Here is a 21,855-nt window from a genome sequence, read left to right as displayed (position 1 = left end):
GTTCGTGATTCAGTCGGGAATCATTCTGATAGTTCACTGACTCACTGAATCGTTTGGAGCGTTTTCTCACTATTGTACTTTCAAGATTCGCTGCAACGCTGGATGAAGTAGAAAACTTACCTACAATCATTTTAAAATCTGTAAATGGATCTTGCGTGCCAGCAATGAAGATTTATTAAGTTCAAAATTGCTCGTGCAGCTTGTGAACGTCTAATGAAGTGCAGGTAAAGACATTTTCAAACAAAAATCTGTACACCGAAGCACTTAAATTACAAGAAACAACAACAACAGCAACAAAGACACCCTTGGTCTTGACATGACAATAATAACCTACTTAGGATTCATGCTTTGAATTAGCTCTTCACATAACTGCAGTGTGCAGGTGTCTCATTCTCGTGATGTCCCTCGCACCACACCGTAGTTCTCCCTCCCTCTCGAGGGAGGAAAGTTTGGACAACCGCAAGTGTTAAATTCTCTTGCACCAAGGATTTCGATGACCTGCAAGAAACATAACAAAGAAAAAGCCCTTCAAAAACACAACAACTCATATGTAAGGTAAGTGTATATTTAGAAAAAGCGTGTTGTGTTAATGTCGCGTGAGCTTGCATTGAAGAGGAAGCGCAAGTTGGCCAAGCGCTCTATGTTGCCATGGCAACGTGGCACGGCGCAGCAGACAGTGAAATATTCATCTCAATAATGTGCAGTTAAATAACATTAACTTGACCATTTCTCGCGGAAAATACAACGAAGATGTTTGTGTAGTCGCATTATGTAAGTAGAATATTAAATATTAAAAGCCTTATATGTTATTAATCCTATTTTGCACCTCAACACGACTAAACCAACTTCTGAGGAATTTTGCCTGGCTAACAACTGTCTATTACAGGTGAGAAATAAGAAGACAGCATTAAAATAAAAAAAGTAAAAAAAGAAATTACTTTGTTCTGTTAATAAGATATAAAATTAATTGCTTAAACTGAAGAACTTGATTTTCTCACACTCAGGATATAAGTCACCTAACCACTCAATAGCCAAGCATAGTCGGTGTTTTGAAACATAAGGGAGCAATAAAACATCTATTATTATGCAGGTTTTATGCCAGATAATTATATTTAGCTGGAACAGGTCACAGGGAGTTAATTGCTACTTGCACGAGATTTAAATAATTATTGGCTTTATGCTACTGAATATTGGTTGCCGTGGTTGTGCCAGGTCTCGTTTTGTCCTACAAAACAGGCTTTGTGCTGTAAGTCTATGTTTCGGAGTAGGATGTAAACTAATAGTCAGTGTAGTATAATTTCATCATTCAATGAGAAATGTGGTCAAATTTTTGAGATAGGAAAGAGTGTTTTTTTTTGTTGTTTTTTTTTTTTTTTTGTATACGATAACATTCTTATGAAAAATGGAGATAGGAAGGCATAAGGCCATTATTTGCATCGCATCCTGTATACTAAGATGCCTTTATCTGGTTGTGTCCTTTGCTGCCTATGATATTCCACAGTCTGTGTGGTGTGTGGGTTGGCAGTTGGTGGAAAGAGTAAAATGGATGTCTGATATAGAGCAGTTGAAAAAGGTAAATTAATTTATAAATGCCATTGTTTTTTTTTTAGCCACTAAAAAAAAAGAAGCACTAAATAGAAAATAGTTTCACGAAAATAGTTGTCACTAATATTTGCTTGGTTATTTCTAGAACTAAATTTTTTTTTCTATAACATTAGAAATGTTGGGCGGTTGCATAAACTACTTATACAGTGTATAATAATAATAAAAGTTATTTACAATCTAGTTCTTAAGACACAGTCCTATCATAGAGGCTAGGTTTATTACTGGCCCGATGATTCTGTGCTTTGGAAGCCTAAATTGGTTTCAAGGTACAGGTACCTACACGAAATACTGCCTGTCATTGAATGGCTGAGAAGCAAGGTAGCTTCCTTCGGTTTTGGACACAACCACAATGTTTTACAAAACAGAGCTGGTCAAACATATTTCTGACTAGGCTTACTCTCTGCTCCTTATGTAATAAATGTACACATAGAATTTTGCTATTGTAAATTACTGAAGATTAAACAGTATTTCACACTGAGCACTTATGGTTTTACACTAAAATCTCACATAGCCTAAAGCATCTCTTGGCTTATTCTCTGGCTGATGTTGGTTTGACAGTACCAGGCGTAACTTGAGTGCCCAGTGGTAGGCACTGCTTGAGTCTGCTCTGTAAGAGGAGCCAGGTCTTTCTCAGGTGGTTTTAGTTGCTGAGGCTCTCACTGATTTTCCTCCCCAGCAGGCAATGACACTTGGCCTGTAAGAATGAGGTTTCTCCTGACTGTGCACTGTCAAATATTGATGGTAAGATCAAGTAGGATTTTCTGTCTGAAGCAGACACTGTACTCTATGCCTTGGCATCAGCAATCTACATATTATACTCTGGAACCTGTCTGGTGAGGTCTCTCGCAATGAAACTGCTTCCTGTTCAGAGTTAGTTTATAGGCTAACAATGCTTAGTTCATACATTTAATTTTTTTTTTTTCCACATTAGGCTGCTCAGTCTGACTAGTCTTTCACATAGTATCTCATCATCCAAGAACAGACATTTTTCGTTTAAGTGCCTTAAAATGGGTGTCAGTCACAGTATCCATATGCTTGTATCCCCTAATTCAGAGATGTTCATCCCAGCTTCCTTCAGTCATCAGCTACACAGGGGAGCATGTCAGCTAGGGCTCTTTGAAACATGTTATCACCTATGATTAGGGCTGCACGATTTGGAAAAAAAAAAATCTAATCAAGATTTTCTGCTGAATTGCAATATAAAAACGTATATACATTATATACATTAAAAAATATATACATTATATATAATGTAAATTTGCAAAATGATTATACACTGCAGTTACATTGATATAATATAATCACAAAATTTATATATAAATTTTGTGATTATATTATATCAATGTAACTATAAAATAATTATTATTTTTGTTAAAATTATTATTACTTAATAAAAAACAAGAAATAAGAAATATTGCTATTGTAATATTTCACAGTGAAGAAATTTAAAGAAAAAATATTTGTAATTGTAAAATTGCAATACTAATATCAAAGTCCCTTTAAGACAAGTCATTTCACTCTGTGGCCATCTTTGAAACGCCTCTCAGGCGTGCAAGTGCAGTTCCTATCTCTTTGAATGGGGAAACATCAAATTCTCCAAAGCTGTTTGCCGAACTTTCGATTAAATTTAATATTTGAAATCACAAATGAAATCTGACAACTGCCTCTTAAATGTTGTTTCTAAACGCTTGAATCATGACAAAAAACTGTATTTTTCAGGCTGGATCAAGCTAATACCCATGCGCAGTCCTAAATGTATTTCATTTCTGAGGTGCGCATCTGACTGTTTCTATAGGAACCGGAGCTTTTAACGGCCGCTGTAGTGACGCGATGCCTTTACCAATCACGATCGGCTCTTATTTAGAAGGCGGGACTTATTCCGCCAAATTGCGCGTTGCACTTTCTGCCATTCAAAACAATACGTCTTGTGTTACGCTATAGACTTTGCTAATATTTATGGCTGTCTTAATATCATTTTCAAATTCTGAACCATTGGTCTTTTATTTAGATGTAAAACCAAAGGGAACCATTAAAGCTTCTCATTTGTAGGCAACAACTGGTTTGAGTGTGTCTCATTACAAGTTTGGGAATATGGTTGGTGAATGTTGCTTTCCCATATGCATGTTATAAGCGATATATCAAGCAATATGTCTCGAGGTGAACCCTAGACAATTGAAAACCTCCTAAAGGCCTTTTGAAATATTATTTTGGACCTTTGTAGTCATTCTGACTACCATTTGGTACCAATGTAGTACTAAATATTTGTTTTTGCATACAAGACAGTTATGCATGCTAACCATCAGCAGAATGCCATGGTACAAGCTCACAAGGGTGTGCTTGCTTACTTCCTTGAGCACTGCATCAAAGGGACCGATTGATGTGTCCTTTCTAATGTGGAATATTGGTGTCTAGCTGAGCTCCTCAGATATTTGCAGTAGGAAGAATTGTTAATGATTGCAACAGGTGAGTCATTAATGCAGATCGGGCTGTGCGTTGTCCGTTTTCTTCAAGTTTGCTTTTGTTTCACTGGCATTTAAAGCTAAATTGTTGCTGTAACACCATCCTCTCCTGAAGAGGGTCCCTGTATGTGTACTCGTCATTATCACTGATTAACCCAATAATGGTGTTGTCGTCAGGAAATTTGATGATGCTGCTCTTCTGTGTAGAGATGCAGTGAATGGTTGAATAACGAGTATAATTAGGACTGAGGCAAAAGCCCTGTGGAGTGCTGATCTTAATTATTTTTATGGATGAGGTGATGTTTCCCATCTTGACCACCTGGGTTCTGCCTATTAAAAGTCCAGTACCCAGATAGATTTACACATATTCAGAAGTTTCACTTGTGTATGTTGTACAGTATGTTGAATGTATGTTTGCTGTGGTGATACTAGGAAGCAGGGGACTTTTCCCTCACGCCTCCTATCATGTTTTTTAAATTAAAACATAACTTCTAGTTATCTAAGCACACATAATTTTATTTTGCCTGCAGTTGAATGAATTTGCCTTGACTCTGGACTTCTTAACCACCCATTTATATCTTAGTTTAGAGTGGGGTATAATTTGATACCTCCAGTCCAAACCTCCTCCAACACATAATAGTCATGACACCTAGATTTAGATTTTAAATACAAGGCATATTTATATGCAAGAAGTCATTGATAGGTTTACAGACATGTCCTCTTTTATTTTCATGAGTGGTTGGACTATATCAATTGGCAGTCCATTACAAACCTACACTTCATGTTAAACAGGAAAACATTATGTAGTATGGTGAGGTGAAGCACTCAGGTAAATTATGATTATGAGGTTAAATGACTCCAATAGTGTAAGCAGCCTAGACAAGCAAGGCACTATATCATTTGGTAATGCAATTCCAAGCCTCATTAAGACTGTGACGTATATCATTTTTCATCAAAGGCACCTGTCAATGAATAATTAAGCTGCAGATGAGAAGAGTAAAATCCTTAGTAAGAGTAGATCAGGAGACCACTGCATCATGCAAGATTTGATAACAGTTTGCTTTGTGTATCTCAAATGTATTTCAAACCAACAATCAATGACCTTCAAATTACAGCCAACACAAATATGACATCCTTCTAGCATATCTTAAATATCTCAATAATGTTTCATGAATGCTTTATTAACATATTACAAATGCTTGGCCTCTGCAAATAATCTTCTTGGTCAAGTATTTATTGATAAATAATTGAAATCATTCATGTTATGCAGTACATTGTCGTATTGCTCTCGTATTTGCTTTGATATATTAGAACAAATGTTACACTTTTTTCAAAAAAATGTAATTATGTAAATAAAGGTGTGAATTAAAAATAAAAAAACCTTATTTTGACATATATGAATGACATTCTATTATGGAAAAACAGGCAATTTATTAAGAAATATTTAAGGTGTTTCATCTTTTTTTGTTAATTAAAAACATTCAAAATGTTTCAAACAAAACACATTTTCATGTTAAACGGCTTCACTTTTTGTCCGGATAGTTTTTTTGTAATAGAACTATAGAAATAATTAATTTACAAAAAAAAAAAAAAAATCAGAGTTCAGAAATTAGAAGTGAAGAACTGAAATAAGAAGGAGAGAGAGAGACAGCATGAGGGGAAGTAGGAAGAAATTTGTATATGGTAGAGAGAAGGCGAGAACTCTATCCAGGCCCTGTATTATCTTTGTGTGTTCAGACATCATACCGGAGTCACATTTAATTTGGGCTCAAGTCAAGAGACAGCACCTCCCACAGTCAGGAGAAATAATGCACATTTTAGTTCATAAACAATCAGTAAACAAGCACTAATGGGGTTTTTACTGTTATGGCCAAGAAATGAAAAATGCAAGAGGATCAATTGCAGACATTCTATCTGCCATAATTACTTTCCTTTGAGTGCTTCCAGAAATCTGGGAGGTCTGTGGATTGCTTCTTAGCTGATGTGTATTCTGTGAGACAGCTAGAATATGTCTCTCTTAGAATGACTCTGAGTCTGTGAGGCTTATTATTACTCTCTTGCTTATTTTTTGTTTGCTTGGGTACATGTGTGCTTCCTTTTGTGCTCACTGAAAATTTGTGCTTATATAAAGATGTTTTGCTTCTGTAGCTGCAAAGATGGAATTCTGTAAGCGTAGCTTAAAGATTCGAAACATGGCCTGGTAAGGAAATGCATGCAAAATCCTATTAAAAAATAATAGTAAAACTTATGTATGCGGGTCTAAATTGCAGTGTTAATTTTATTCTAATTTGTTCTCAGCAAGACCTCAGACCTCAATAGGACATATCCTTTCGACAGCACAAGAAAAACTGTAATGTTAATCAATATTCAGCACTAAGCATAAAGAGAGTGCTTTCAACATACTGTTCAGCCCTCTGATCTTAGGGCTTTTGAAATGGGGCTTTTATGTCATTTATGGCTCAATTTTGGTTTTGGCTCACTCTGAAAAAAATGCTGTTGTTAAGTTCAGCTGTTGTTTTACCCGAGTGACATGCTGATGTACCTTTTCATCAGTGCCACTCAGTTTTTGAAGTTTAAGAGCTTTTTTGAAGAGGAGTTCACAATTCCTCTCTACTAACAAAGGACGGGTTCAGCAACATTTTGCTGTCCACCTCAGAAACAACTCTTTTACACATCCTCTTGCATTTGCAGAAGCCCAGCGCTGCAAGACGTGACAGCTTCTGAGATGTCTCTATGTCCTGATCGTTTTTCCTCATTTCTTAGGCCTGTTCAGGGGGAAGCTCAGTGTGCTACACTTTGACCTTTACTACTCTTATCACATAACTCTAATTGAGCTGATAGGAGTGTCCAGAATATGTCACAACCATTTTGTTTAGCAGATAGATGGTCAGTAATAGGAGAGACAGTGCTGTTATGAGAGGACCTGTCAGTGGGACTTGATAATGCCGCTGAGAGAGGAGAGGTTAAAGACACTGCTTCCTCATTAATATTTAATCTTTGTCTGTGTGGCGGATCCACTTCGCCGCTCCCACTCATCACACCATAATTGCTTTACATTTAATTTGGCCCTGGAGAACGTTTTTAAGCTGAGTAAATTGTGCTTAATGTTAGTGTGGAGACTTTAGACACTTTCTTTTAAAGTGAGAAGTGAATTTGGAGAGCGACAGGTGAAGCCTAGCTAATAAGGGGTTACAGCTGAGATGTTAGACTCTGGATTGCATGTATGTGATGACAGACACTTACTCCTGAATGAATATTTAAAGAGACATCTTATTTAGAACTTTACAGTTCATTGTTTAATATACAAGCTTTTGGCCTTGTTCACCAATAATTACATACAAGTATACATACACGCACAGAAAAGTTTCTCAGGTGCGAACACTCATAAATTACCCTTGTTCAAATGTAAATGAATCTGGATTATTCTACTATAGGAAGCGTTTGCCTGAATTAGCATAATACACGCCCAAGCCGTCTCCATATAAGGGCTTTTAGTACAAGCTCTACTGTAGAGACATTTTTCACTCTTTTTTTAGTTTTTTTTTAAGTTTTTTAGGTTTTTATGACTTAGGTGACTTTTTAAAACTTAGGGTGACTTAGTATTTAACTTTATTATTAATATTAATAATAATTAATAATAATAATACATTAATAAATAATATAATAATAATTATAATGATAATAGCCTATCATGTAAAACAGAAAGGAGATTGCTTTAATTAATTGATAAACTGTTGTATTTTCGAGTCGATAATGCTGACTTGTCATCTCTGCAGTAGTGGACACACCTAAATGCACATTTCATATGGATTATATAACCTGAGAATATTTGTTTCCCATTCGAATTAGTTCACTTAAAAGCAGACATTTCGCTTTCTATAGATATATTTTTCATGTGTGAGGCAGCTGGCCATCCATTCAGGGTTTTGTCCTGCTGTTCTTACCAATTTTTTTTCTTACCAAATTTTTAATACATTTTTGGCTTAAACATTCCATGTTTCTAAGGCCACAGGTAGTGATTTTTGTTTGTGTATGCTTTTTTTCTAAATTTTAGAATACATTTTTTTTATGAATTATTAATATTCACAAAAATGGGTGCATGCACATGTTAGTGAATGAGAGCTCTTTTTGTGGGAATTTCCATGTTTGTGATTATGTTGTTGCTCTGTATGCGAATTGTTAAAAATTGATTCATCTTTTAGATGACACATACAAATGTGTCTGGAGCTGAAAAGAAAATGGCTTCTCAGTGGACTCGTGCAAACAGTGCAGAGAAGGAGGTGCCCCACACTCGAATTGAGGATGAATCCAACATACAGGTAGAGCCCTTATTGATCTAGATCAGGGGTGTCAAACTCAGTTCCTGTAAGGCCACTGTCCTGCAGATTGTAGCTTCCACCCTAATTAAACACACATGAACCAGCTAATCAAGGTCTTCAGGATTACTAGAATCTTCCAAGCAGATGTTTTTGGAGCTACACTCTGCAAGACAGTGGCCCTCCAGGAGCTTTGACACATGTGATCTAGGTGGAGTGCATGCTTAATTGTACACACACAATCCCAAATAAATATTTGTTCTTGCTGTGTGGAAGTCATCAGAAATTTATGACTTCAAATCAGTGGCAAAAGGCCACTCCTGTCATTCTCCAGAGCCATGGCATTGTTCACCATGGTCTGACCGCCCTCCAATATGGTAGCGCCCTCATCAGGCCTGGAGGGAAATTACACCTTTATGCTGTTGATTGCCCTCGCCCTCTCAGGAGGTTTCCAACTGCTGTCTTTGCCAAATCCGCAGCAGCCAGTGCTCAGCCTTGCATGCGCAGAGATAATGATCAAGTTAATTAGACCTGAGATTGAATGAACTGCGGCAGCAACTTAATCATTTGTAACTTGATTAGAAATACTATATTCTCCCAAACTCCAGAGACTAGCAAACTTGAAAATTAAGTTCCACTTTAAGGATTCAGGTCTCAACTTAATGGAGTATAGAGAAGCTGAAAAACAAACCCACCCTCATTCTGTCCCCATTAGTCAGAGCTGGAGCGTTGTTTACAGTCACTATAGGAGAAGGAGTGTGTTTGTAATGCTTCACCTAATGCGGCCCTCTTTATTTGGATGCCCAGAAAATCTATTCCTTTGGGAGGAAATTAGGTCAAGGCAACTTTGGCGTCGTTTGTGAAGCCACTCACATTGAGACGCAGAGGAAATGGGCAATTAAGAAGGTGAACAAAGAGAAGGTAAGTGTTTGGTCATCATGTTTCACCTGTTGACAGAGGTGATGGATGGAAAGCCGCTCACATGGTTGTCAAGGATGTGTTAAGTGTCACAAATGCTCTGCATCCATGCAGGCAGGCAGTTCCGGCGTGAAACATCTGGAAAGAGAAGTCAGCATCATGAAAAAAGTGAAACATGAACATATTATACATCTGGAGGAAGTCTTTGAGACACCAAAGGTGAGAGCGAAACCATGAAACATCTATTCTGTTCTCTTTCCTTTAAAGTTCGCTCAGCTGTGCTATTGTGAACCACATCATACTGCTGTGTATGCAACTGGATTGTGTTTGACAGAAACTAGAAATATACACATATGTTTGTGTGCTGTTCTTCAGAGGATGTACCTTGTGACTGAACTTTGTGAAGGAGGCGATCTAAAGGATCTCCTGCAGAAGAACAAGCACTTTTCTGAGGAGGAGACCAGACACATCATCAAAAGCTTATCTGAAGCTATTGTATATCTGCACAAAAAAGGTGATGCTCACAAAACCCAGCACACTCCCCCTGACATTCGTCAGCAGATTTCTTCTCATGAGCCTGTTTTCTGAGGAAATGTTGATGCCTCCTTATACCTGAAAACACATCATTCAAATTTGATTGATTTATTTCAGTGGCATTACCTTTAGAGAAATGCGTTAAATGGAAACGAAAACCCTAAAGTTCGGAAATTTGTTCACGTCTTTGTTAAGTCCTATGCAATGGCCTGGATTCCTTTGTTCCCCCCATATTCGATAATCACTCTGATGATTGCATCCACATTAAGTTCCTCTGTCATTATGGAGAATCAGGCTTGTTTTAATAATGAGATAATAATGAACAACTGTCAGACAAAATATCAGCCCATTTTAATTGAGTCTGAGGGGTTTATTTGAAGATACTTGGCGTTTTTTTCTCTTTCTCTCTCCTTCTTGTGAAATCTGCAGTTAGAGGTAATTTAGGACGTTGCTTGGCAATGAGACACCATTACATGGGGCTAATGAGTCATTAACAACGAGCAGGGGAGGAATACTGATTAATAGGTGTGTTTTTCAACAGTCCCCGAGTGCTGGTGTGTCTCACGTCTAGAGGAGCTAATGATGCCACTTGCAATGTGTATATAGTACCGGAGTGTTTTATGAGATTGCAGTATATTAGCCTCACATGCTGATTATAATTTGATTATTTTCACATTCCTATTTAAATACGTACAGTTAATGTGTGAAGCAGTAATGAAGAATCATGATGTGGATGAAAGTGGTAATAAGAGGTGGGCCCTGTATGCTGGGTTCACACGGGAACTACACTGTGTGACAGAATGAATTGCAATTTAAAAGTGAACAGAGCAAAACATTTCATTTGAATTGGTCATTAAAGCATTTTTAAAAACGTTACCATTCCAGTGTGTTGCATTTTTGCCATGCACTCATCTTTATGAATAATACAAACCCATTTCTCTCTTGCTCTGTTTCCCGTTTCTCTCTCTCTCAGACATTGTTCATCGTGACCTCAAACTGGAAAACATTCTTGTGAAGAGTTGTCACCACGGCAACGATAACGATATGGTCAATATCAAGGTGAGCGAGACGGTAAAAACTTCTGCGCAGGCATGTGGTATGGCATTCAAACGCGGCGGGACATCTGGACATTCTCGTCTGTTGTTTGGTTCTCCCACCATCCTCCTTGCCCAAACCTTTTAACTGCTTTTTAAATACTGTCTCATTACACCAGACCTCCTGCCTAACTGCTTTCATATCACATTCTCAAAGAAAATGAATCACAAGTGGCTTTTCTGAGACAAATTACCAGCCGGGGCACAGCGTGGAGCAGAATAGAGCATTGACGGGAGCCGTCTGAAGCCGCTACCTGGAGCGGGGGGTTGAATCAGGGCAGCGCTGTGTTATAAATCAGAGTAGAACGGGGGCCCAAAGACAGCGCTGTCCTGGCACTGTATTAAAAGCTTTTATCTGGCAGAAGGTGGTCATCTCTCCTTGATATTAATCCTGCCCGCCCCTGACGCACCAATGAAATGATATACACTCCTCATATATATTATTCATATGGCTCAGCAGCAGCACATAGTCTGTGTGAGTGTGTGTACCGGCTGCTCTATGGAAGTCTGTTTGGGCCGTAAATATTTTAATTGAGATCTAGAAGTGAATGCGAGGGAGATATGGTGATCAGTTGCAGCACGTCTGCAGTTCATTACTTTCAGTATTCCACTAGATCAGAATCTAATGATGAAAAGTATCAAGGAAAGAAGGAAACGTTTAATTTTTGGATGGCTAAGATTGTCCTGTCTTCTCTGGTCTCAGGTCACAGATTTCGGACTCTCTGTGCAGAAGGGCGGTGTGGGCAGTGAAAACATGCTGCAGGCCACTTGTGGGACACCTATGTACATGGGTAATTCACATACTCAAACGCATACATTATCTTGTTCCATTTACTTGTGATTTGATGGATTACAATGGTGTGTGTGTGGGGGGGGTGGGGTATTAATAAATTGAATGAAGGGCTGATTAAAATGAGCAATAAAGTGGAGATGACCTAATTTACTGTAAGTGATGTGAAGCTGATAACATTCGAGAAGGCGTAGAGGCTGAAAGCTGTCAACGACATCACGCATCAAATATCACACATTACACCAGACCTCAAACATCTTTCATTATTGACACATGGACTTGCCCTTTCAGCACCTGAGGTGATTAATGGTCACGAATACAGCCAACAGTGTGACTTGTGGAGCATCGGCGTCATCATGTACATGCTGTAAGAAGATCTCTCCTGTTGTTTCCCTTCTCTTGCACATGCACAGACTCACATGCACTCAGGCGCTCTGACTTGCACTATGTGTGTATGTTTGTGACTCTTGTTTCAGGTTGTGTGGAGAGCCTCCATTCATATACAGCTCTAAGGAAAGGCTTTCTGAGATGATTATGAAAGGAGAGCTCACTTTCCCTGGCCCTGTGTGGCACACCATTAGTGATGCAGGTTAGAACTGCCTCTGATATCCACACCGTTCCATTATGATTGCAGTTCAGCCAGTGTGGTAACTGTTTTATGTTCTTACAGCCAAAAATGTAATACGGTGTTTGTTAAAAGTTGACCCAGCTCACCGCATCACAGCCAATGAGCTGCTAGATAACCCTTGGATTTCGGTAAGAGAACTCAATTACTCTTTTCTCCTGTTCAAATGAGGTCATGAATATTATAGATTCAGAAATCAGCTAATTAGCACTCTTCAGTTTGATGGATGATTCACTGCCGAACCTGTCAGAAAGAAAGACTTGAAAGAAAGGAAATCTTTGTTTAAAGGGGGACACCTCAACCACTGTTACACAAACAAACGTCTTAGTGATGATGCGTGATGCGCTCCGGAATGCTCCAAAGGACGAAGAGAGTGTGGAGATGAACGAGGCACTGCACAGCTTCTCTCTCACTTCCTCTCAGGATAAAGGGTCAGGGCAGAGTACTTCTGAAGAACTCTCAGTAACCCCAGCACCTCTTGATGACATCACAGACAGCAGCAGTAGCAGCAAACCCTCCACCCCAAACAAGAAGGTAATAAACCAGTGTACAGATATTATAATTAGGGCTGCCCTCGACTAAAGACTTTTCTGGTCGACTAGTAGTTGTTCATTGTAAGCGATTAGTCGACTAATCGCATGTTTATTAATAAACCACATAAATCATAATAATGAGCCTTTAATGCCTACATAGCCCGTTCAGCGTTCAAGCTAACGCATAAAGCTTGCCACAGCGCACCGGCAGAAGTAATGATTATGAATGTGTCGGGGGGAAAAACAGCAAGAAGACTTTTAATAATTGATAAACTGTTGTTTTCTGTATTTTCGGCTGCAGTGATGAAGTCGACGATGCTGATTCGTCATCTCCGCAGTAGCGGACGCGCCTATATGCACGTTTCATACGGATTACATAACCTGAGAATATTTGGTTTCCATTTGAATTGGTTAATTTAAAAAAGTTCAGAGAGAGAGATGGCAGAAATCATACCTTGTTTGCTTTCATTATTTTATAAAAGCACAACGTTTTGTTATTTTGAGCGCACGCAAATACAAGTAGACTCTTTACAGATTCAAAAGATGTATTACTCTTATCTGTATGACCAAAAAATTATGGAGTATTTAAAGTGCAAGTGATCGCACCGTCGTCTTCATGTTAGCTGTCGTGCAGTAAGCGCGCTACTCTTCAGCTTTCACACACCGCACAAACACTTGAATAGCCACAATTTTTTAGGTTAATGTTAAAGCAAGCGGCCATGTAAAGTTGCTACTGTTTCATGTTTCAGGTGATAATGAACATGTTTCATGTTGATGAATGATAGGCGAGCATTTGGATGTCCTGTCCGATGTACTGTATTTACCACATAGACCAGCTGTTAATGATCTGTCCGTCATAGACTGCATGACTTCGCCATTTCCTGTGGATTTTTTTTTCCTGTGACTAAGCGACTAAGTAAATTTTGGTCGACTAACTAATTTTGGTTGCCTATTCTCGTCGACTAACAGTTAGTCGACTATTAGGGGGCAGCCCTAATTGTAATACAAGGTATTGTACTTAATTGATAGCTCATACATATTCAAAAGTGAAGCATTTCTGCATGTTCATGCATTCAAAAATGAACATAAAATAAGATATCTTTTTTTTTTGTATACCCTAATCACAAAACTACGGAAGAGGATTAGGGCAAAGCAATAATAAAAAAATAAAACCATCTCGAGATTAAAGTTGTTAAATTTCGAGAAAAAAGTCGAAATAAAATGTTGAGAATAAACTCATTAAATTACGAGAAAAAACTCGTTAAATTACAAGAAAAAAACTTTCGAGAAAAAAGTCGAGATGAAATGTTGAGAATAAAGTCATTAAGGTCTTTTCTCGTAAAGTCATTACAAGAAAAAAGTCATCGATTATGAGAACAAATTCATTAAATTATGAGAAAAAAAGTCATTAAATTTCGAGAAAAAAAGTTGTTAAATTATGAGAACAAATTCGTAATTTAGCGAATTTGTTCTTGTAATTTAACAACTTTTTTCTCATAATTTAATGGGTTTATTCTCAACATTTTATCTCGACTTTTTTCTCGAAATTTAACAACATTTTCCTCATAATTTAACGAATTTGTTCTCATAATTTAACGACTTTTTTCTTGTAATTTAATGACTTTATTCTCAACATTTTATCTCGACCTTTTTCTCTAAATTTAACAAGTTTTTTTCTCGTAATTTAATGAGTTTATTCTCAACATTTTATCTCGACCTTTTTCTCGAAATTTAACAAGTTTTTTTCTCGTAATTTAATGTTTATTCTCAACATTTTATCTCGACTTTTTTCTTGAAATTTAACGAGTTTTTTCTCGTAATTTAATGAGTTTATTCTCAACATTTTATCTCGACCTTTTTCTCGAAATTTAACAAGTTTTTTCTCGTAATTTAACGAGTTTATTCTCAACATTTTATTTCGACTTTTTTCTCGAAATTTAACAACTTTAATCTCGAGATGGTTTCATTTTTTATTATTGCTTGGTCCTAATCCTCTTCCGTACAAAACACCAGTCAGGCCAAATTTGCAATCTGGGATAATCTCAATCCCTCATCACAGCAATCATAGAGATATAAGACTGTGATGCAAATAATACTGTGTATATCACTGCAGCTTATCTAGGGTAGTTATCTAGGGTGCCACTTAATTAACTTTTTTTTAAATTAATATTTGTATCCTTGCATATAAATACAGGGAGTGCAGAATTATTAGGCAAGTTGATTTTCTGATCATATTTTTTTCCCAAGCACATTTTACCAATTCCAATCCACATCAATCTTAATAACTACTATTAATATTGTTTTTAATCATTTATAAGTGATATATAATTGTTCATGAAGGCTGGAAATGAAAAATGCCTTATATTCAGGTGTGCAGAATTATTAGGCAAGTTTTCTTTTACAGGCAAAATGAGCCAAAAAAGAGATTTAACTCAGACTGAAAAGTCAAAAATTATTAAATACTCATGAGAAGGACGCAATACTAATGCAATACTAGAAATTGCAAAGTTAAAGCATGACCAAGGGACAGCAAAATGCTCATTGGGTCAGCGGGGTCAGACAAAAACAGGTGGAAAAGAAAAGACACATGTTAACTGCAAAATAATTAAGAATTAAGTGTGAAACCATCAGGAACCCTTTAGTCTCCAGCGCCACCATTTTCCAGAGCTGCAACCTACCTGGAGTCTCCAGAAGTGCAAGGTGTCAGGATCTCAGAGACTTAGGTTAGCTAAAGAATCCTAAAAAATGACCTGCACTTGATAAGAATCACAAGCTGAAGTGTTATAAAATACATGAAGACTGGGTTTTAATAGGCCTTATAAACAGACAGATTGAGAATGACTCCTGATGGACCAGCACCACATCCTCTTGTACCACTGTTTGAAGAATTTATCCAGAATCTGGCAGTAAGGTGTTTGAGTTCACTTTTAGTCCATCTCTTATCCTGAAATGTCTGTCTTGCAGAGATGGACTAAAAATGATCTTCCAAAACTTACTGCCAGATTCTGGAAGATAAATTCTTCAAACAGTGGTACAAGAGGATGTGGTGCTGGTCCTTCAGGAGTCACTCTCAAGCTGTCTGTCTATAAGCCCTATTAAAACCCAGTCTTCATGTATTTTATAACACTTCAGCTTGTGATTCTTATCAAGTGCAGGTCATTTTTTAGGATTCTTTAGCTAACCTAAGTCTCTGAGATCCTGAGACCTTGCACTTCTGGAGACTCCAGGTAGGTTGCAGTTCTGGAAAATGGTGGCGCTGGAGACTAAAGGGTTCCTGATGGTTTCACACATAATTCTTAATTATTTTGCAGTTAACATGTGTCTTTTCTTTTCCACCTGTTGTTGTCTGACCCCGCTGACCCAATGAGCATTTTGCTGTCCCTTGGTCATGCTTTAACTTTGCAATTTATAGTATTGCATTAGTATTGCGTCCTTCTCATGAGTATTTAATAATTTTTGACTTTTCAGTCTGAGTTAAATCTCTTTTTTGGCTCATTTTGCCTGTAAAAGAAAACCTGCCTAATAATTCTGCACACCTGAATATAAGGCATTTTTCATTTCCAGCCTTCATGAACAATTATATATCACTTATAAATGATTAAAAACAATATTAATAGTAGTTATTAAGATTGATGTGGATTGGAATTGGTAAAATGTGCTTGGGAAAAAAATATGATCAGAAAATCAACTTGCCTAATAATTCTGCACTCCCTGTATATGCATTTAGCAGATGTTTTTATCCAAAGCGACTTACAAAAGAGGCCTTTAGCTGTGACAGTATTCACAATAGAACACAGCTTCTTGTATTGCTAAAATACATTTTTTTTTAGCCTGATTTGAGCCAAAGAAACAAAGCTTACGGTGTCATTTTTTTTCGTGTTTTCATTATTTTATGTTATTTTATTATTTATCTATACTTTTAAACTTTGCAAACAGTTTTGTAGAGTTTGGTCTATCCCTTTTTAGGTAAATTTGAGATGCACTTGCATTATCAGAAATACTAATATGGCTGCCACGTGTCGTGGACCGACTTTCTTAAAAGGCTTTGAGGTTCTCTCAAACTCTTGTGGTTTTTCATGTGTTATACATTTAATTTCTATAGCCTCTGAAGAAAAAACTATCAGCCTCATCCTCTAATGGTGTTAAGAAGAGTGCGTCTGGTGCAAAGGCCTGCAGCACCAATACATCCACTGCACAGGTCAGTCATTCACTTCACTGAGCTTCCAATTGCTTTGCAGTTGATTTTTTAAAATATTTGTGCTCAGTCAAAGAGAGATATTTTGTCTTTTAAAAAGTATGTGACAGAAATCCTGGCTATTTCATGGCTAACCTCCATGGTCGCATTTTATTAAAAACAAACAAACTGTCTGTTCTCTAAACGGCCACTAGATGGTGCCAAGATAACCCTTCTCCATCAGCTGTCATACAGCATGCAGCACTGTCCGGTAGTGTGGTTTGTTGCGCTTTTGTGAGATGAATGAGAGTGTCTTATCTCGGCAGTCCCACACAGGTAACAAACCCCCTGCTCAGCCAAGCACAAAAAGCTACAGCAAGGCCTCCTCCATCTCGGGATCCTGTCTCAAAACATCATCGGCAGAAGCAGCCGCTGCAGCATCCAACTCAAGCAAGCGCGAAAGCTTGTCCCCACGTCCCTCCACCTCTTCTATCCACCGTTCCACCAATCCGGCTTTTGGCTTCCGGGCTAAAAAACGCAGCTAGACCTCGCGGATTCATCCAGTGCCAAAGATGAGGAAGTCCTGGGGGTCACTGTGGCGTAGAGGGCCCGCCGGATACACAAATGACTCTTTAAGCCAAACCAGTGAATCAAAAGTAAAACTACTTCCTCCAATGTGAATGCATTTTTAGTCTTCTTAGTAGGATGTATTTTAATAGTTATTTTGCCCTTTGTATGAGTTAGACAGAGGCCTTTTCTTTTGAGGATGAGCTGCTAGGTTTTTCGGGGGGTTGGTTGCTGCTTTATTTTTATGGACCTGGAACAGATGAACTCATCACTGGAAGAGCCCTGCATGGCACGAGATCGATTTGCCTGTTCATGGCAAGGCGCATAAGTCATTTTGAAGCACATTGAAATGCTATTAGGGAATGAATTCTCTATAGAGAATAAAGGAAGTTCAGAACTGTGAAGAATATAACAGGGTTTAATAGCTTTAGCTCTATGTTTTGCAATGGTAATTAGGCAATAACGGTAATTTTATGCAATATTCAAAAGGAACATGGTATTTACCACTTTCAAACTAAAGCAAATGCCACAACAGTACATGTAACAGCTATCCTGATGGACTTCAGGTATTCTGTCTATTCATTTTATGAAGATCTGTTGTTTCCTCTGATGTTGTGTTGATAACACCGCTCACCATTTGCCAAATCACATCAGGTAGCTGTTGTATATGAATAGTTCTTTTTTGTTATCCATTAAAATGAAACCATCCAACAGTAACTTTTGTTGCTTTTTTATCCTCATTTTCAGTGACTCATGTACACAATATGAATTTTCCTTACTGGTATTAGATGTGCAGAACGCTTGCATCACAAATAAATAAGTCAGGGGGCGAGGGGACTTTAATGTTAGCCGTATGCTATGACTGTGAGCGGTGGGGCGCCAAGTGGTTAGACACCATGAAGAGAGCAGGATTGGGAGTCAAAGTGCAGGGTCTCTAATCTTGTTGAGAGCAGCAGGGTATACTGAGAGTACTGCAGCACTCCAGCACTGGTCTCTCTGCTGAAAAGAGAATAATCCCCAAGATGGATACAATATTAAAATAGTCAAGCAGAACTCACACAGACTGTATTACAATCCTCCTATTTGCATGTGGATGTGTGCGAGTGTGCGTTTGTGTTCGTGGGAATTCCTGGGAGAAGATTGAAGTTCTCATTCATATAACCCTTTTAAATGCATTATTACTTTGCACTCATATGTGATGTTTTCAATTTGTCCTTTTATAGTAAAAGAAGATGTGATGGACTGCATTAATCGAGGTGCAAAAGGTATGAAAGGCTTGCTTTATCATGAATAAAGCGCCTTGTTAAGAATGAGGCCTTGAGTGCGTTGTTGCTTTTGTAAGGTCAGTACATAATTTATGCATCAATATGTTTATTTTGTATTAAAATATATATATTTTTTTATTAAGCACATTCAATAAGTGCCATCCTTGTAGTAGAAAATGTAACAGGAAGTTGCTATGAATCAAAAATAATGATCTGCTATGACAGCTGTGTATATCAATGCACCATCAGGTGCGAGATATTCAATATAACAAATTCAGTAGTTGATATGAAGATCATTTTTTTAGGTCTTGAAATATAATATTAAAAAATATATAACTAATTTGGACACGTTTGTGTCTATGGAATTGCAATTCTAATCCTGCTTTTTTTATTTCTTTTGGGAAAAATGTCCATATAATATACCATTCAAAATATTGGGGTTGGTAAGATTTTTAATGTCTTTTTTTCCCTTATGCTCACCAAGGCTGCATTTATTTAATCAAAAATACAGTAATATTGTGAAACATTATTACAATTCAATGTAACTCTTTACTATTTTAGTATATTTTAAAATGTAATTTATTCCTGTGATGGCAAAGCTGAATTTTCAGCATCATTATCCAGTCTTCAGTGTCACATGATCCTTCAGAAATCATTCCAATATGCTGATTTGCTGCTCAAGAAACATTTCCTATTATTAATGTTGAAAACAGTTGTGCTGCTTAATATTTTTTTGTGGAAACCATGATAAAAAACTAACAACAACAACAATCTTACTAGCCCCAAACTTTTCAACAACATTAACTTATTGTTTATGTATTTATTGTTCCTCTAACCGTTGTACTAAAGGTCAACATGGAAGTGTGTGTGAGCTGTAATTGAGTTATCTTGGTATTCAGTACATCAGAATAATTGTGTTCTGTGATGATGTTGTTAGAAGTTAAAAGCTTTTTCTTTAAAAAAAAAAAAAAAAAAAGTGTTCCAAAAGAAGCCAAAGCAGGATCAAATAGTAGCAAACACAAACAGCGTGATACAAACAGTGAAACAGTCCGGTTCCAAATATCATCACTTTTGGCTCGTCCAATCAAAGTGGACCGGAACTATCGTATAATACGGAGCTAAGCTCAGCGATTGCTTCGTCTCAGACTTATATAACTCTAAACGTTCTGAGCGGAGAGATACCGCTGGATGGAGCTGTAGAAAACGCTAGGAACAGACACGAGTGTTGGATCACAATAGCCTTGTATTGAGTTTCCTGCGTGTCTGGCCGTGGTCACTTTTGATGGATTGAGCCATTAAATAATTATAGTGTATGACAGTGTTTATTACCCGTACACAATGAATCATATCCACAACCTGATCTGAGCAATTGTACAACAACAAGATGGACTTTCGACTATTGATGGCAAAAAGGGGAAGATAACAATGATTTATATGTTTTAAGAAAATCTCAACCCCCTCAAAGCTGGGGAGTGAATTTGCATAAGGTCTGTTTAGAGAACCTCCTGTATGGCTAATGTCTTGTCAGTAGCAGGGATGGGATTTCAACATATGGCCCTCATTTTCTTGTGCCAGACTTTTAATTCATTATATCAGTAAGGGAGAGAGAGAGAGAGAGAGAGAGACAGAGAGAGAAATCTTCAAATTGAATTGTGCTGGTGGAATGTGACCTGCAGTAAATTACAGGAGTGCATCTGTAGGCCTCAGGGAAAGAGTGAAAGAGAGCAGAAATTTAGTAGATTAAAAAAACGAGAGAAAAACTTGGTTGGAGTTCGGTTGGAGAAATGGCCCTGATATCTTCACATTCCTCTTTGCCAGCACATCCACACTTTAGTTTGTTGTAAAATTGATTTTTTTTTTTTTTTTTTTTTTTTGCGGAGATCTTTATCTCGCAAACTTTTCTTCCGAAAAACTAGTGTGCTTGCAGCAGGCAGGGTAGCATAGCAGCTGAGAAAGGGGCGTTTGTTTGGGACAAGCTGTAGAGGCACAGAAAATTAGAAAGGCGGCCAGTTGGAACAAGGTGCTTGCCTTCCTCCTCCTCTGCAGTAGTGTAGCCTGACAGATGGGTACCGCGGAGGAGGAGGAGGAGGAGAGGGGGAATTAAAAATTGGTCGCCTCTTTTAGATCCTGGAGTCAGAGGCACCGAAGGATGCGGAGATGCGGCCCACTGTGTGACTCCAGGAGTTTGCAGGTGTGCAGGAGCTGCTAATGTCACACGAGGTTGAGGAATAGAGGAGGAAGGGATTGTAGGTGCCCCCCTCCGGTCTCCCACCCATGCCGGACCCAGCATCTCCTCGTATAGGGAGTCGCATCTCAATAACCTTAATGGCGCTTCTCTTAATTAAGCAGCTCATCTGCTGAGACCCGATACCTGCAGCCGAGTTCCTCCTAACGCACAGCATCCTCACCGTGTCGCCCATGACATTGTAGTAATGAGCTAATGCGGCTACAATGTCACACCAACGTTGCAGGGACGTTATCTGTGGGAGCTCATCTCACATGCTGATGTCCCTGATCCCCTTCAATGCGAAGCGGAGCCGGTGTGGTGTGTTAGGTGCTGACACAACCACAGACGCGTTTCTTTAAGAGGAGAAACGCTCCGCCTCGAGTAAACATTCCAAACAGATGGCATTTTGAAAGCAAGCTTCATCAATCTTTGTTGACACTATCCCTCTTTTTTTCCTCCAAACTGCTCTTATTTGGGATATTTGCAATTATAATTCATAAGCTCATTTGAATATCAAATTAATTAGCAAACACACTAGAGTAAATGCTTTTTTTATAAGTCCTTGTTAAAAGTGAAAAGTTCTCAACTACGGTCGGATGGCGTGTTAATTTACAGTGATATCTAATCCCACGTCGCCAGACATAAAAGGCATTACTATACATATTTTAATGGGGAGGTGGTTGTTTTCCAAGCAATTTTCTGCTACAGTACATTCTTAATTTATTCATATTTAATTTATTGGTCTCTG

At 37.9% G+C, this 21,855-nt stretch overlaps 1 protein-coding gene across 4 annotated transcripts; it reads left to right on the top strand.

Annotated features, from left to right (window-relative positions):
* Positions 1–381: 381 nt before the first annotated feature.
* stk33 (serine/threonine kinase 33) lies at positions 382–18,332 on the top strand. 4 transcript variants are annotated; one of them, XM_048184195.1, is made up of 13 exons: positions 382–555; positions 8,267–8,383; positions 9,188–9,301; positions 9,413–9,517; positions 9,674–9,812; positions 10,806–10,891; positions 11,630–11,717; positions 12,008–12,083; positions 12,193–12,305; positions 12,387–12,472; positions 12,630–12,875; positions 16,977–17,072; positions 17,385–18,332. In XM_048184195.1, the coding sequence occupies exons 2-13, from the start codon at positions 8,267–8,269 to the stop codon at positions 17,622–17,624; spliced, it is 1,506 nt and encodes a 501-aa protein (XP_048040152.1). In that variant the 5' UTR covers positions 382–555; the 3' UTR covers positions 17,625–18,332. The 4 variants fall into 4 exon arrangements, with proteins under 4 accessions (XP_048040152.1, XP_048040151.1, XP_048040154.1 ...); XM_048184194.1 differs by lacking the exon at positions 382–555 and adding an exon at positions 618–771; XM_048184197.1 differs by lacking the exon at positions 382–555 and adding an exon at positions 618–771 and having other exon boundaries at positions 17,375–18,332.
* Positions 18,333–21,855: the final 3,523 nt, after the last annotated feature.

The sequence above is a fragment of the Megalobrama amblycephala genome, linkage group LG3 (genome assembly GCF_018812025.1).
Source record: "Megalobrama amblycephala isolate DHTTF-2021 linkage group LG3, ASM1881202v1, whole genome shotgun sequence".
Classification (NCBI taxonomy): domain Eukaryota; kingdom Metazoa; phylum Chordata; class Actinopteri; order Cypriniformes; family Xenocyprididae; genus Megalobrama; species Megalobrama amblycephala.
The sequence above is the reverse complement of the archived record's forward strand: the minus strand, read 5'-3'. Positions and strand labels throughout refer to the sequence as shown.